This window comes from Pipistrellus hanaki (assembly GCF_964339955.1).
Source record: "Pipistrellus hanaki genome assembly, chromosome: 2".
In the NCBI taxonomy this organism is placed as follows: domain Eukaryota; kingdom Metazoa; phylum Chordata; class Mammalia; order Chiroptera; family Vespertilionidae; genus Pipistrellus; species Pipistrellus hanaki.
The window spans coordinates 107,455,134-107,469,004 of NC_140504.1; the positions used below are offsets into that span (position 1 = coordinate 107,455,134).

The 13,871-nt window shown below is 40.6% G+C and overlaps 1 protein-coding gene across 7 annotated transcripts in view; it reads left to right on the forward strand.

The window, feature by feature from the left end:
• Nucleotides 1–13,871, forward strand: part of LIMS1 (LIM zinc finger domain containing 1) — a 146,131-nt gene that overhangs the window by 127,627 nt on the left and 4,633 nt on the right. For 4 of the 7 annotated variants that reach the window (XM_084872506.1, XM_084872507.1, XM_084872505.1 and 1 more), the window contains 3 exons: nucleotides 7,284–7,376; nucleotides 7,742–7,790; nucleotides 11,824–11,899. In XM_084872506.1, the coding sequence (XP_084728632.1) occupies nucleotides 7,284–7,376; nucleotides 7,742–7,790; nucleotides 11,824–11,899 (218 nt within the window). Of the gene's footprint in view, nucleotides 1–7,283; nucleotides 7,377–7,741; nucleotides 7,791–11,823; nucleotides 11,900–12,096; nucleotides 12,260–13,871 lie in introns of those variants that run through there. The other 3 variants (XM_084872511.1, XM_084872510.1, XM_084872508.1) reach the window with 1 other exon arrangement.

The following is a 13,871-nucleotide window of genomic DNA, read 5'->3' on the forward strand; positions in this document are numbered from 1 at the left end:
GGTGATTTTTCACTCAAAGATGAAAAACGCTCTGGTCGTCCAGTTGAAGTTGATGACGCCCTAATCAAAGCAATAATCAATTCGGACTGTCACAGTACAACACGTGAGATTGCAGAGAAGCTTCATGTATCACATACATGCATTGAAAATCACTTAAAACAACTTGACTAAGTTCAAAAACTTGATACATGGGTTCCTCACGAACTGAAAGAATCACAGTTAACGCAAAGCATTAGCAGCTGCGATTTGCTAAAGAAACGTAATGAAAATGATCCATTTTTAAAACGACTGATAACTGGCGATGAAAACTGGGTTGTTTGCAACAATATCAAGCGGAAAAGATCGTGGAGCAGGCCAGGTGAACCAACTCAAACAACATCAAAAGCTGATATTCATCAAAAGAAGGTTTTGTTATCAGTTTGGTGGCATTACAAAGGAATTGTCTACTTTGAACTCTTACCACCCAACCGAACGATCAATTCTGATGTCTACATTGAACAACTAACGAAATTAAACAATGCAGTTGAAGAAAAGCGGCCCGAATTGACAAATCGAAAAGGTGTTGTATTCCATCATGACAATGCAAGGCCACACACATCTTTGGTCACTCGGCAAAAATTAATGGAGCTTGGTTGGGATGTTTTGCCACATCCACCATATAGTCCTGACCTTGCACCATCTGATTACTTTTTGTTTCGATCTTTACAAAACTCCTTGAATGGTAAAAATTTCAATAATGATGATGATGTCAAATCGTACCTGATTCAGTTTTTTGCTAATAAAAACCAGAAGTTTTTTGAACGTGGGATTATGATGCTGCCTGAAAGATGGCAAAAGGTCATTGATCAAAATGGGCAATACATTACAGAATAAAGTTATTTAGTTCCATGAAAAAATTGTCTTTGATTTTCTTTAAAAAATCCGCAATTACTTAGTTGCCGACCCAATATTTACCAGGGTTATTTCTTCTTGTTGGATTGCTCCCTTTAATATTATGAAGTGGCCTTCATTATCTCTTATTATGTCCTTCACCCTGAGATCTAATTTGTCAGATATAAGTATTGCTACCCCAGCTTTTTTTTCATTTCCATTCTCCTGGAAAACCTTTTTCCATCCCTTCACCCTCAGTCTATGTGCATTTTTTTTTTTTTTTGATGTTGGTTTCTTGTAGACAACAGATGTATGGGTCTTTTTTTCTTATCCAGTCCATTACCCTATGTCTTTTGGTTGGAGCATTTAGTCCGTTTACCTTTAAAGTTATTATTGATAGATACTTATTTGATGCCATTTTTATTCTATACCCCTGTGTTCCTTCTTTGTTTTCTATTTCTTTAATTTTACAGTAGACCCTTTAGCATTTCTTGCATTGCCGATTTGGTGGAGATAAATTCCCTTAGTCTGTTTTTGTCTGTGAAGCTCCTGATTTCCCCTTCACTTTTGATTGATAGCCTTGCTGGGTACAGTATTCTTGGATTCAGACCCTTCCTTTGCATGACTTTGTGTATTTCATCCCATTGCCTTCTGGCCTGATAAGTTTCTGTGGAAAAATCACTTGCTAGTCAGATGGGGGTTCCTTTATATGTAACTTTCTGTCTCTCTCTGGCTGCTTTTAAAATTCTTTTTTTGTCGTTGGTGTTTGCCAGCTTAATTGTAATGTGCCTAGGGGTCAGTTTTCTGGGGTTCATTTTGCTTGGGACTCTGCGAGCATCTTGGATTTGTGTGAGTTTTTTCTTCTCTATCTCAGGAAAGTTTTCTGTCATTATTTCTTGAAATACGTTTTCCATGTCTTCCTCAATTCCCTTTCCTTCTGGAACCCCTGTTATTCCAATATTGTTTTGTTTTGTATTGTCCCAAAGTTCCCTTAGACTTTCCTCCTGTTTTTTAATTTTTTTTTTCCCAGAAGCTGTTCTAATTGGGTATTTTTTTCCATCTTGTCTTCTAGCTCGCTGATGCGGTCCTCTGCTTCTTCTAATCTACTCTTGATGCTTTCTATTGAGTTCTTTACAGTAGCGATGTCATTTTTCATTTCTTCTTGGTTCTTCTTCATTTCTTCTTGGTTCTTACTCATATTGTCAAATTTGTCTTCCATTCTTTTTAGCCATCTTATGATCATTACTCTGAATTCTTGCTCTGGTAGGTTGCTTGCCTCTATCTTGTTTACTTCCTTTTCTGGTTAAGACTGCTTTTCTTTCATATGCGGGCTGTTTTTTTGTCTCCCCATGATCTCTCTTTTTAGGATGTCTGTTTGTGTAGTTCTCTCTCTCCTGCTTTGATTTAAAGGCACAAAATACAACACAACCAGGTACAACACACAAGGCACTGAATAGAAATGTGTTTGCAATATTAATAACCACCAATAAATGTGACTAGAACCCAGCTAACAAAAACATACAATCAAACAAAAAGAATAGGCAAATCAATCTTATAAAAAAAGCATACAACTTCAGTATAGTTAACATTCAAGATACAACTTCAAAGAGTTAGAGAAAAAGACTGTTTTTTTTTGTTTTGTTTTTCGGACAACTGCGAGGGAGGTGTGAATGAGCTTGGAGCAGGAAGTTGGAAATTAGATATATACAAGTAGGGTTAAATATTAAGAGGGGGTACACAGAAGGAATGGGGAAAATCTTGAGCAGGAAAGGGTTAAGATAAATGGGGTACCAAAGGAAAAAGTCGGAGAGAGAGTGAAGGCATAAAGGTAGTGTTGAGATAGAATAAAGCGTTGGAGAAGGAAAGATAGATAAAGACTGTAGAACAGTAATCCTGAAATTAAAAAATATATATATAATAAAATGAAATAAAAATAATAAAAATAAACAAAAGAAAACAAGATGGAAAAGGTAAATTAGTAGTAGTAATAATGTTGATTACATATACAATGTAATAATTATAAAGATAAAATCAAGTGAGGAAAAAGAAAAGAAATAGTTTCTTCAGTAAATGTTGTAAATAATGAAAACAAAAATAAAAAACAAAAATTTGAAAATTTTTTTAAAAAATAGTAAAATTTAAAAAATTTAAATAAAATTTGCAGTAATGAAGGTCATTCGCTTCCTCTATTGTTATGATCCAGCCCTGATTTTTAGGCAGGTTTTGCTTTGTTTTTATTACACTAGAGTCAATTTGTGAATTAGCCTCTGGGGGCAGTGTTTCTAGGTTGAATTCCCAGACTCTAGAACACACATGTCAAACACAAGGCCCGCGGGCCAAATCCGGCCCGCCAGGCCTTGCAATGTGGCCCGCACCGCGCTGTCATCACTGCACTCCGCTGCGTTCCATCACAATGACTCGCGGTGACATAGGAGGCTTGTGATCTCGCAGGCCGCCTCGCCGGCCGCTGTACTTGCTATCTATTACGCATGCGCATAGATAACAAGTCACGCGAGATTCAGGAGGCATGACCTATAGTCCGGCATCCGATGTGGTTGTGCGGGTGGCAGAGCAGAGGAGAGAATGAGTGTGCAGGCATAAAAAATACACAGCAGAAGCTGCCAGTTCCTGGCATAAAGTGCAGGCATAAAAATCGCAACAGAATCTGCTATCTGTACCCAGCCAGGCATTTATTGACTGACTTTTTTTTTCTCCACTCCATCTGCCAAATCAAGCTATCCTTGTGCAGTTTTCAACTTTTTCCTTCTAACGCAGATTTCCAATAAACTACATCTTTTACTGCCAATATTGATCCCAAAATGTCCAGGAAAAGAAAAGTTGACGGTGAAGGCAGACAATTTAATGACAAATGGGAAAATGAATACATGTTTGTGCTTAGAGAGGGCAAACCAGTGTGTATATTGTGTTATGAGACAGTGTCGGTGATGAAAGAATACAATATACGTCGTCATTTTGACACCAAACATAATGTTAAGTATGGCAAATATACTTTGGAAGAAAAGCATAAAATTGTTAAAGAACTAAAAGGCAAACTACAATCACAGCAGCAAATGTTTACAAAAGCTACAGCGAAAAATGATGCTGCAGTGAAAGCAAGCTTTATAGTGGCTGAAGAAATTGCCCGTACTTCAAGGTGTTTTTCAGAGGGTGCCTTTTTGAAGCAATGCATGCTAAAAGTGTGTGAGCAAGTATGCCCAGACCAGATACAGAGTTTTCAAAATGTCAGTTTGTCAAGAAACACCATTGCAGATAGAGTTCAAGAACTCTCAGGAAATCTATCATCACAGCTGGCCGAACAAGCATGCAGTTATCTCGCTTTTTCACTTGCTATCGATGAAAGCACAGACAACACTGATACAGCGCAGCTGTCCATCTTTATACGTGCTACGAAGACCGACCTCTCTGTCACTGAGGAACTTTTGGATGTAGCTGCCATGCATGGGGCGACGACTGGTAGAGATATATTTGAGGCTGTGGAGAAATCTATAAATAATTTTAAATTACCCTGGGAAAAGTTGGTGGGGCTAACTACCGATGGCGCACCTTCAATGTGCGGAGAAAAGAAAGGCTTGGTTGGACTTATGAAGGAAAGAATGCAAAAAAGTCACTGCCACACACCCTTGATTACTTATCATTGCATTATCCACCAAGAGGCTATGTGTGGAAAAGTTCTGGACATGAATGACATAATGACCACAGTCATTAAAACTATTAACTTTATACAGGCACGTGGCCTGAATCATCGCCAGTTCCAGCAGTTTTTACAGGAGGTGGGTGCAGAGCATGGAGACGTGCCATACCACGCAGAAGTAAGATGGCTGAGCAAGAGCGCAGTCCTCAAAAGATTTTTTGAGCTCAGAGAACAAATTGCTCTTTTCATGGAAAGTAAAGGAAAGCCCTTGCCTGAATTGTCGGATCCCACCTGGCTATGTGATTTTGCTATGATGTGTGACATATGCGAGCATCTCGCCCAACTGAATCTGAAGCTGCAGGGACGCAAACAAGTCATCACGAAGATGTCTGACATGATCACAGCATTCCAGCGTAAACTTCAACTATGGAAGTCCCAACTGGAACAGGACAATCTTGCCCACTTTCCCGTTTGTTTGAGTATCTCAACCACTATTTCTGGTACTTTTCCTTGCAGTCGGCTGGCTACCAAAGTTAGCCGTTTACTAAGTGAATTTGAGCGGCGCTTCTCTGACTTTAGAACACAGCACTCAGGCTTTGACATCTTTGCCAATCCTTTTACAGTTGATGTCAGCAATGTGCCCCATCACCTTCAGATAGAGATAATCGAGCTTCAGTCTGACAGTGGCCTGAAATCAAGGTTTCAGGATGTTGAAATTGAGGACTTCTACCCTCTACTGCCCCCTGACTCAATGCCAGAGCTCCGACTTCATGCTGCCCGTATTCTATCCATGTTCGGGAGCACCTATCTTTGTGAACAGATGTTTTCAATAATGAATCTGAACAAAAACAAGCATAGATCACGCATTACCGATGACAACCTCCATGCTGTTTTGCGGGTTGCTACAGCCCAAGAAATAAGACCGAACATTGACTCATTGATCCGGGGAAAACGGTGTCAGACATCTAGCCAGAAAACAAAACAATGAGCATTTTAGGTACATTCCAATATTACTGTTTTGCTTGATACCAATATTACTGTTTTGCTTGATAGCATGTGAGTTGGTTAACAGCACTGTTAAGGAAAAGATTGTTCCACTCATTTTAAATTCACATTTCTGGTTAACATTGTCAGTTTATGACTGTTCAGTAAACCATTCGGCCCGCGATTTAGGCTGGATTTTAGATTTTGGCCCCTTCTCTGATTGAGTTCGACACCTCTACTCTAGAGCGTCTCCAGCTTTTTTTTTTTTTTTTTTTTTTTTCTGTCCTCTCTGCAGCAGGAACTACGGAGGGGTGGAGGGGGCAAGTTCGAGCCACTTCAATCTCCCGCAACTCTCTGATATCCCTCCGAGCTATATCCAAATGTGTTGCTCTTTAGATATCTCCCCTGTTAGGAGCCCCGTCCACTTTCACAGGTTACACCCGCCCAACAGCTGGGGCTTCTACTTGTAATCACCGCCCTTGTCCTCCAGCTTCCGCGTGCTCTGTGCGTGCAGGCTTTGTCTTCGCCGTAAGCACTCTCCACCCTCTCCCCGCGAAATCTGACCTTTTCCCCGAGCAGTGGGGCACTCCTGTGAGGCCAGGTGTTCGCACCGCCTGGGATCCGCATTATGGGGGTCACAGCTGCTTGGTGTTCGCTGTGGCTGTGGATATTCAGGCTTCTGACCCGATCCTGTCTTCCTCTCAAGATGGCGAGGTTTCCCCGTCCAAGCCGGTAGGTAGCTCCGGGCAGGGACGTAGCCCGCGTGGGTGCTTCCCTGTGAGGGGCACCTCTGTCAGCAGCCCCCCCCAGCAATTTCTTCTGGTGTTCGCTGTCTCCCAGCTTGCTAATAAACACTCACAGCTCAAGACCATCAGTTGCTCTCTCTTTCTGCTTCAGGACAGGGCTCAGAATCCGCCCATCTATTCTTCCGCCATCTTACCTCCCCCCTCAAATTTGTTTTTGGTACAGTGGTAAATGGGATTGTTTTTTTAGTTTCTCTTTCTGTGAGTTCATTATTGGTGTATAAAATTAGCACCCATCGATTTCTGGGTGCTAATTTTGTATCCTGCTACATTGCCAAATTCATTTATTAAGTCTAGTAGTTTTTTGATGGAGTCTTAGGGGTTTTCTATGTACAGTATCATGTCATCTGCGAATAAGGACAGTTTTACTTCTTTTCCAATTTGGATGCCTTTCATTTCTTCTTGTCTGATCACTATGGCTAGCAATTCCAGTATTATGTAGAACAGGAGTGGTGAAAGTGGGCATCCCTGTCTTGCTCCTATTTTTAGGGGAAATAGTTTAAGTTTTTGCCCATTGAGTATGATGTTAGCTGTAGGTTTATCATATATAGCTTTTATTATGTTGAAGTATGATCCCTCTATTCCCACTTTGCTGAGAGTTTTTATTAGGAAGGAGTGTTGGATTTTGTCAAATTCTTTTTCTGCATCGATTGATGTGATTATGTGATTTTTGTCTCTCAATTTGTTTATGATAATAATTCTTGTTGAGGTAGAAAGTGCCCTGGCTTACAGATGCCACTCAGACGTTCACCTGTTTTCTCACTGTGTGATGTTTGAATAGGCCGGGTCTTAGAGTAATTTGTCAGACATCTGAAGTAAAAATGAAAGGGCTACAGGAGAACCCATGGCCATATGAAATGGCTGCTTCAAGCCTGTATGTATCATCTTTGAGAATAGTGTAACTTTGGAGTTTTATTTCACTTAATAACTAAAATATAGCAATTCAAAAATGACCTGTAGCAATTTTTTTTCAGCATTTTGTTTGTGCCAAGTGTGAAAAACCATTTCTTGGACATCGCCATTATGAAAGGAAGGGCCTTGCATATTGTGAAACCCACTATAACCAGGTATTATTTCTACTCATTGGATACTAGATATACTTTTATGAATTTAAGCTTGTCAATATTTTAGTTACAAGAAATCACTTAGAAAAAAATTTTTCCACTTCAATACTATACCCAGTCTTGGGTTGTCATTTTCATTTACCTTCCTTAAATATGGAACATCTCCAGAGATTTTTTTGGTTTTGATAGTGATGAAAAAAATTAGTCCATGAACTGCTACTCATCATCTCTAATAATGGTAAAATCTGGACTTAGTAAGCCAGCTATTTGTTTTTAAGTAATAGAAAGAACCAAATTTTGTTAAATGTTTGGTGTTTTAAAACTTAGTTCTGACACATCTTGAATTTGTACCTTTTTTCATTTTTCAGCTATTTGGTGATGTTTGTTTCCACTGCAACCGTGTTATAGAAGGTGATGGTGAGTAACCATAGAAATTTTATATAACACCAGTTTGATACAAAAATACTTGAAAATTGTGAAAATTGAAAGAAATTGATTGCTATAATTTGGAATGTGATTATTGTCAGTTACTTTTTCTCTTTCTTTGGTATATTTCCCAAGTAATTTATAGCAGTGAGATGATAATGGCCTAAGAGTTGGATTTGTTACTCATTTATGATAATACTTTAGGCTAATGCCATAGGGTTTGTTAACTAGGAAGTGCAGAAAGCATTTATGGCCAACCCTGAAACCTATGTCTCGTTCCTTTCCCTAGAACTATATAACTTGGAAGCTGTAGAGCAGTGTTTATTAAGAAATGTTTAATCTGCATGGTAGTTAGGAAGACTCAACTTTACCCTTGCAGATGCTAAAACCTGGCAGTTACCTATAGACATTTCTAGGTCTTGTACCGGGATAATTAGGCACACCTGATGGGCTAGAACTGAAAGCAGCTGTGTTTGGTAATAGTTGCTAGCACAGCTCTGCCAGACATTTATTGTCAAGGTTTTAAACATTACTGTTTTCAGCATGCTTCATGGTTCTCGGGCATACTTGCTGAAATAATGCATATATGTGGTTTGCAAAAGGATTAGTTTAAGAAAGTTATCTTAGTGCTATTGAAAATAAAAGTTCTTCCTACATGGGATGGTTACCAGATGAAAGAAGCTGTCAAAGGAAGCTCTTAGCTTTAAAAGAAACACTGCTGTAGATGAATACATTAATGTCTGGCTTTTTCTTTAATTACTTCTCTAGTCCATATTTCTTTGTTTGATCAGTGGCAATAGGGATAGAAAAGTAGGGGAAAGTGTACTGGTAGGCAAGCATTATGTGCAAAAAGCTCGTCTGAGTGATGTAATAATGCATGTTATGTAGACACCGCATTGTCCACAGGAGTGAGAAGACTTAAGCTGTGGTGTATCTTCACACCACATAGCATTTACCATATATGCCTCATAGGATACTCAAGAGAAAGAAAAAGCTACTTACCTACAAATAAAGGTTGATGTGCAGTTTCCTAAATTCATGCCTTCAGTGAGTATGTGAAACTTAGTCAAGCATTTTCAAGAGACACAGAGTAGTAAAAATTAACTCATAAAGTTTCAATACAGAAAAAAAAGTAGATTTCTATGTATATTCTTTAAAAATACAAGTTAAAAAGGGCAATAATAGCCCTGGCTGGCATGGTTTAGTGGTTAGACCATTGGCCTGTACACCAGATGGTCTAGGGTTCTATTCCTGGTCTAGGGTACGTACCTGGGTTGCATGTTTGATCCCCATCTCCATTCAGGGCATGTGTTGGAGACAACCAATTTCTCTCTCACACATTGATGTTTCTGCTCTTTTGCTCTCTCAACCTTTCCCCTCCCACTCTTTTTTTTTAAATCAATGAAAAATAATATCATCACTTTTCTGGTGAGGATTAAAACACACACACACACACACACACACACACACACACACACACACAAAGAGCCTGGCTGGCATGGCTCAGTAATTGAGCATCAACCTATGAACCAGGAGGCCACAGTTCAATTCCCAGTCAGGGCACATACCTGGGTTATGAGCTTGATCCCCAGAAGGGGTTGTGCAGGAGGCACTCAATCATTGATTCTCTCTCATCATTGATTCTTTCTCATCATTGATGTTTCTCTCTCCCTCTCCCTTCCTCTCCAGGGGGGAAAAAAAGAAAAAGAACAAAAAAAAATACACACACACACACACACACACACACACACACACACACACACACATAAATACCCATACTAGAAGCCTAGTGCACAAAATTCGTTCACGGGGGGAGGAGGGATGTCCTTAGCCCATCCTATACCCTCTCCAATCTGGGACTCCTCAAGGGATACCTGACTGCCCTCTCACAATCCAGGACTGCCTAAATGCTTGCCTGCCTACCTTCCTGATTGCCCCTAACAACTTCTGCCTGCCATCCTGATCACCCCCTAACCACATGCCAGCCTAATTGATATTTAACTGCTTCCCTGTCAGCCTGTTTGCCCCCAACTTCCCTCCTCTGCCAGCCTGGTCACCGCTAACTGCCCTCCCCTGCAGACTTGATAGCCCCCAACTCACTCCCTTGCAGGCCTGGTGCTTCCAAACTGTCCTTCACTGCTGGCCATCTTATGTGTTGGAGTGATGGCCAATCTGCATATTACTCTTTTATTAGATAGGATAGAGGCCTAGTGCATGGGTGGGCCAGCTGGTTTGCCCTGAAGGGTGTCTAAGATCAGGGTGGGGGTTCCCTTGGGGTGTGGGGCAGCCTGGGCGAGGGGCCTGTGGTGGTTTGTGGGTCAGCCACGCCCCCCAGCGACCCAAACGGAAGCCCTGGTATCTGGGGTTTATTTATCTTCTATCATTGAAACGTTGTAGTCTGGTGTGGAGCAAAGCCTCCTGCTCTCTCCGTGGCAGCAACCATTTCTGTTGGGATTTATGTATCTTCTATAACTGAAACTTTGTAGCCTTAAGCGAAGGCCTGGGCTGGGCAGGGCTGCAGAAGCTTGGCTTCCTCCATCAACGGGGAAACCCAAGCCTCCCTCCCGCTCTGTGGATGCAGCCATCATGGTGGGTTGATTTGCACACTCCTGATTGGTTGGTGGGCCTGAGTTGGTGTAGCAGAGTGATGGTTAATTTGCATATTACTCTTTTATCAGATAACACACACACACACACACACACACACACACACAGAGGCTTGGTGCATGAAATTCGTGCACTGGGGGTGGGAGGGTGTCCCTCAGTACAGCCTGCATCCTCTCCAATCTGGAACCCTTCAGGGGTGTCTGACTGCCCGTTTAGGCCTGATTATCCCTCTCACAATCCAGGACTGCTGGCTCCCAACAGCTCACCTGCCTGCCTGATTGATCACCCCCTAACAACTCACCTGCCAGCTTGATCAATTCCCAGCAGCTTCCTTGCCAGCCCAATTGCCCCTAACTTCCCTTCCCTGCTGGCGTGGTCACCCCTAACTATCCTCCCCTGCTGGCCCCATCATCCCTAACTGCCCTCCCCTGCTGGCCTGGTCACCCCTAACCTCCCTTCCTTACCAGCTTGATCACCCTTAACAGCCCTCCCCTACCGACCCATTTGCCCCTAACTGCTTTCCCTTGTAGGCCTGGTCCCCCGAACTGCCCTCCCCTGCTGGCTATCTTGTGGAGGCCATCTTGTGTCCACATGGGGACAGCAATCTTGTGTGTTGGGCTGCTGGTCAATTTGCATATTGCCTCTTTTTTATATAGGTTTTTTTTATTTTTTTATTTTATTGAATTTTTACAGAGAGGAAGGGAGAGAGAGAGCTAGAAACGTCAATGAGAGTGAAACATCGACCAGCCGCCTCTTGCACCCCCCCCCCCCCCCCCACTGGGGATGTGCCCACAACCAATGTACATGCCCTTGACCGGAATCGAACCTGGGACCTTTCAGTCTGCAGACCGACGCTCTACCACTGAGCCAAACCGGTTTCGGCTGTTTTTTTTGTTTTTAAGAAAAGAATGAAAAAGGAAAGGGCAATAATGATTTTTTCTAAGATGAAGCCTACAGTCATGGAAGATAAATATTGAGTTTGTATGATTTTAATGTGAAAAAAATAAATTAATAAAATGGATTGATTACCCCTGACCGGTTTGGCTCAGTAGATAGACCGTCAGCCTTCGAACTGAAGGTTCCCGGGTTCAGTTCCAGTCAATAGCATGTACCTTGGTTTCAGGCACATCCCCAGTAGGGGGTGTGTAGGAGGCAGCTGATCGATGTTTCTAACTCTCTATTCTTCTCCCTTCCTCTCTGTAAAAAATAAATAAAAAATATATTTTTTAAAGTTGATTGATTCAATAAACATTAATGACACTAAAGCTTTTAGCTATGTGGTTCTTTTGCAAGCAAATCTCTTGAGAACCTCTGCCAGGTGTCTTGGAAATAACCTTAATTCTATTTTAGATTTGAAAATGTAAGCTCCCCACTTCCTATACCAGTATGTCACCAGATGTCTTTTCTCTTTCTCTAGTGGTCTCCGCTCTTAACAAGGCCTGGTGTGTGAACTGTTTTGCCTGTTCTACCTGCAACACTAAATTAACACTCAAGTAAGTATACATTTTGATCCAGTGTGCATCCTAACACTGAAAACTTTGGGGTAACATTTTTTAAAACAATATAAACTTTAAAAACAGGATTATTTGATCCCTTTTTTCTTTTTTCTATTCAGGCCTTCTGAAAATAAAAGTTCTTCCTTTAATTGTTCCCTGTTCTTTCTTCTATTCCTTCTTTGTCCTGTTCAAAGGGATAAGTTTGTTGAAATTGATCTAAAACCAGTCTGCAAACACTGTTATGAGAAAATGCCAGAGGAATTTAAGCGGCGACTTGCCAAACGGGAGAGAGAAGCAAAGGATAAGGACAAGCAGAAAAAGAAAAAGCCTGTCTGTCTGTAAACTTTCTCTCCCTTCTGTCATTTTCACAACTTTCTTCTTTTCTTAGTCCTTTGGAATATGTTTTTATCTTTTACGTTTCTTTTTGGTGTGTATTGTAAATGCTAGAGAGTAAAATACAAGTATGTCCTGTGTAAAGTTGGTCCTTTTATATAATTCTTAAAATTATAGAGCTTAAATTAATAAGGCTCACACTTAATACCAGTTTGTACTTCCCTTATTTCCCTTAATCTGTAAATACCCTCATCTCTTTTTTTAAATATAATATGGAATGGATTTCTCTCTTTTTGTTTAATTGATTCAAAGGGAAGAATTTCCATCTCTTGATACTGGAAGTTTTAAAGTACTTTTGTCTGATAATTGTAGCTTTTAAAATCCTGGTTTGGGGTTTCTTTGCTTAAATTTACTTAATTGATAGAGTCTGAGACTCATGTTCTAAGTTCTGTAATAAATTAAGTTCTTTCAGTGTGTTTCAGATCTAAGCAAACACCCATAATGTACATAATAAGATATGTACTGTCTTTGGTGTATGTACAGGGTGGGGCAAAAGTAGGTTTACAGTTCATATGGAAAATAATACAATATTAAATAATAATATAAGAATAAACTCTTTTTGCTGCTCATAGCTGTAAACCTCCTTTTGTCTCACCTGGTATGTGTGCTTTCATATGATGCCCAAATGCTACTGTTAATGAATTATTTTTCTTGATATTTCTAAACTCTGTTTCTGATTTTTATGAGAAATATTTCAATTTGAAATTCTGTTGAATTGTTAGCATAATTATTCCATGTTTTCTTTATGGGTACCATTGTGTTTTAAGTTCTTCATTTTTTAAAGTTTTCATGTTTCTTTGTACAAAGAGAAGTTAAAATTCAAATATGAGACTAAAACAATGGAGTGGCCCTGGCCAGTGTGGCTCAATGGGTTGGTTGTTGTCCCATGCACCGAAAGGTCGCAATTCGATTCCTGGTCAGGGGACGTGCCCAGGTTGTGGGCTCCATCCAGAGTGGGGAGCATTCAGGGGGCAGCTGATTGATATTGCACTCTCACATGATGTTTCTCTCCCTTTCTTTCTGAAAATCCATAAATTATTATTATTTTTTTAATGGAAGATTTGCTTAGCAGTATCTTCAAAAGCAGTGATAATTTCCTACAATTTAAAAAAAGAATGGCCTACCTGGTGTGGCTCAGTGGTTGAGCATCTACCTATGAACCGGGAGGTCATGATTCAATTCCAGGTCAGGGCACATGCCCAGGTTGCAGGCTCACCCAGTGGGGGGCATGCAGAAGGCAGCCGATCAATGCCTCTCCCTCATCGTTGATCTTTCTCTCTCTCTCTCTCTGTCTCCCTTCCTCTCTGAAATCAATAAAAATGTTTAAAAAAGAAAAAAAAAAAAAAAAAAAAAAAAAGAATCGCCCTGACTGGTTTGGGTCAGTGGATAGAGCATCCACATGCAGACTGAAAGTTCCCAGGCTCAGTTCCAATCAAGGGCATGTGCCTTGGTTGCAGGCACATTCCCGTAGGAGTTATGCAGGATGCAGCTGATCAATGTTTCTCTCTCATCAATATTTCTAGCTCTCTATTCCTCTCCCTTCCTCTCTGTAAAAATGCAATAAAATATATATATT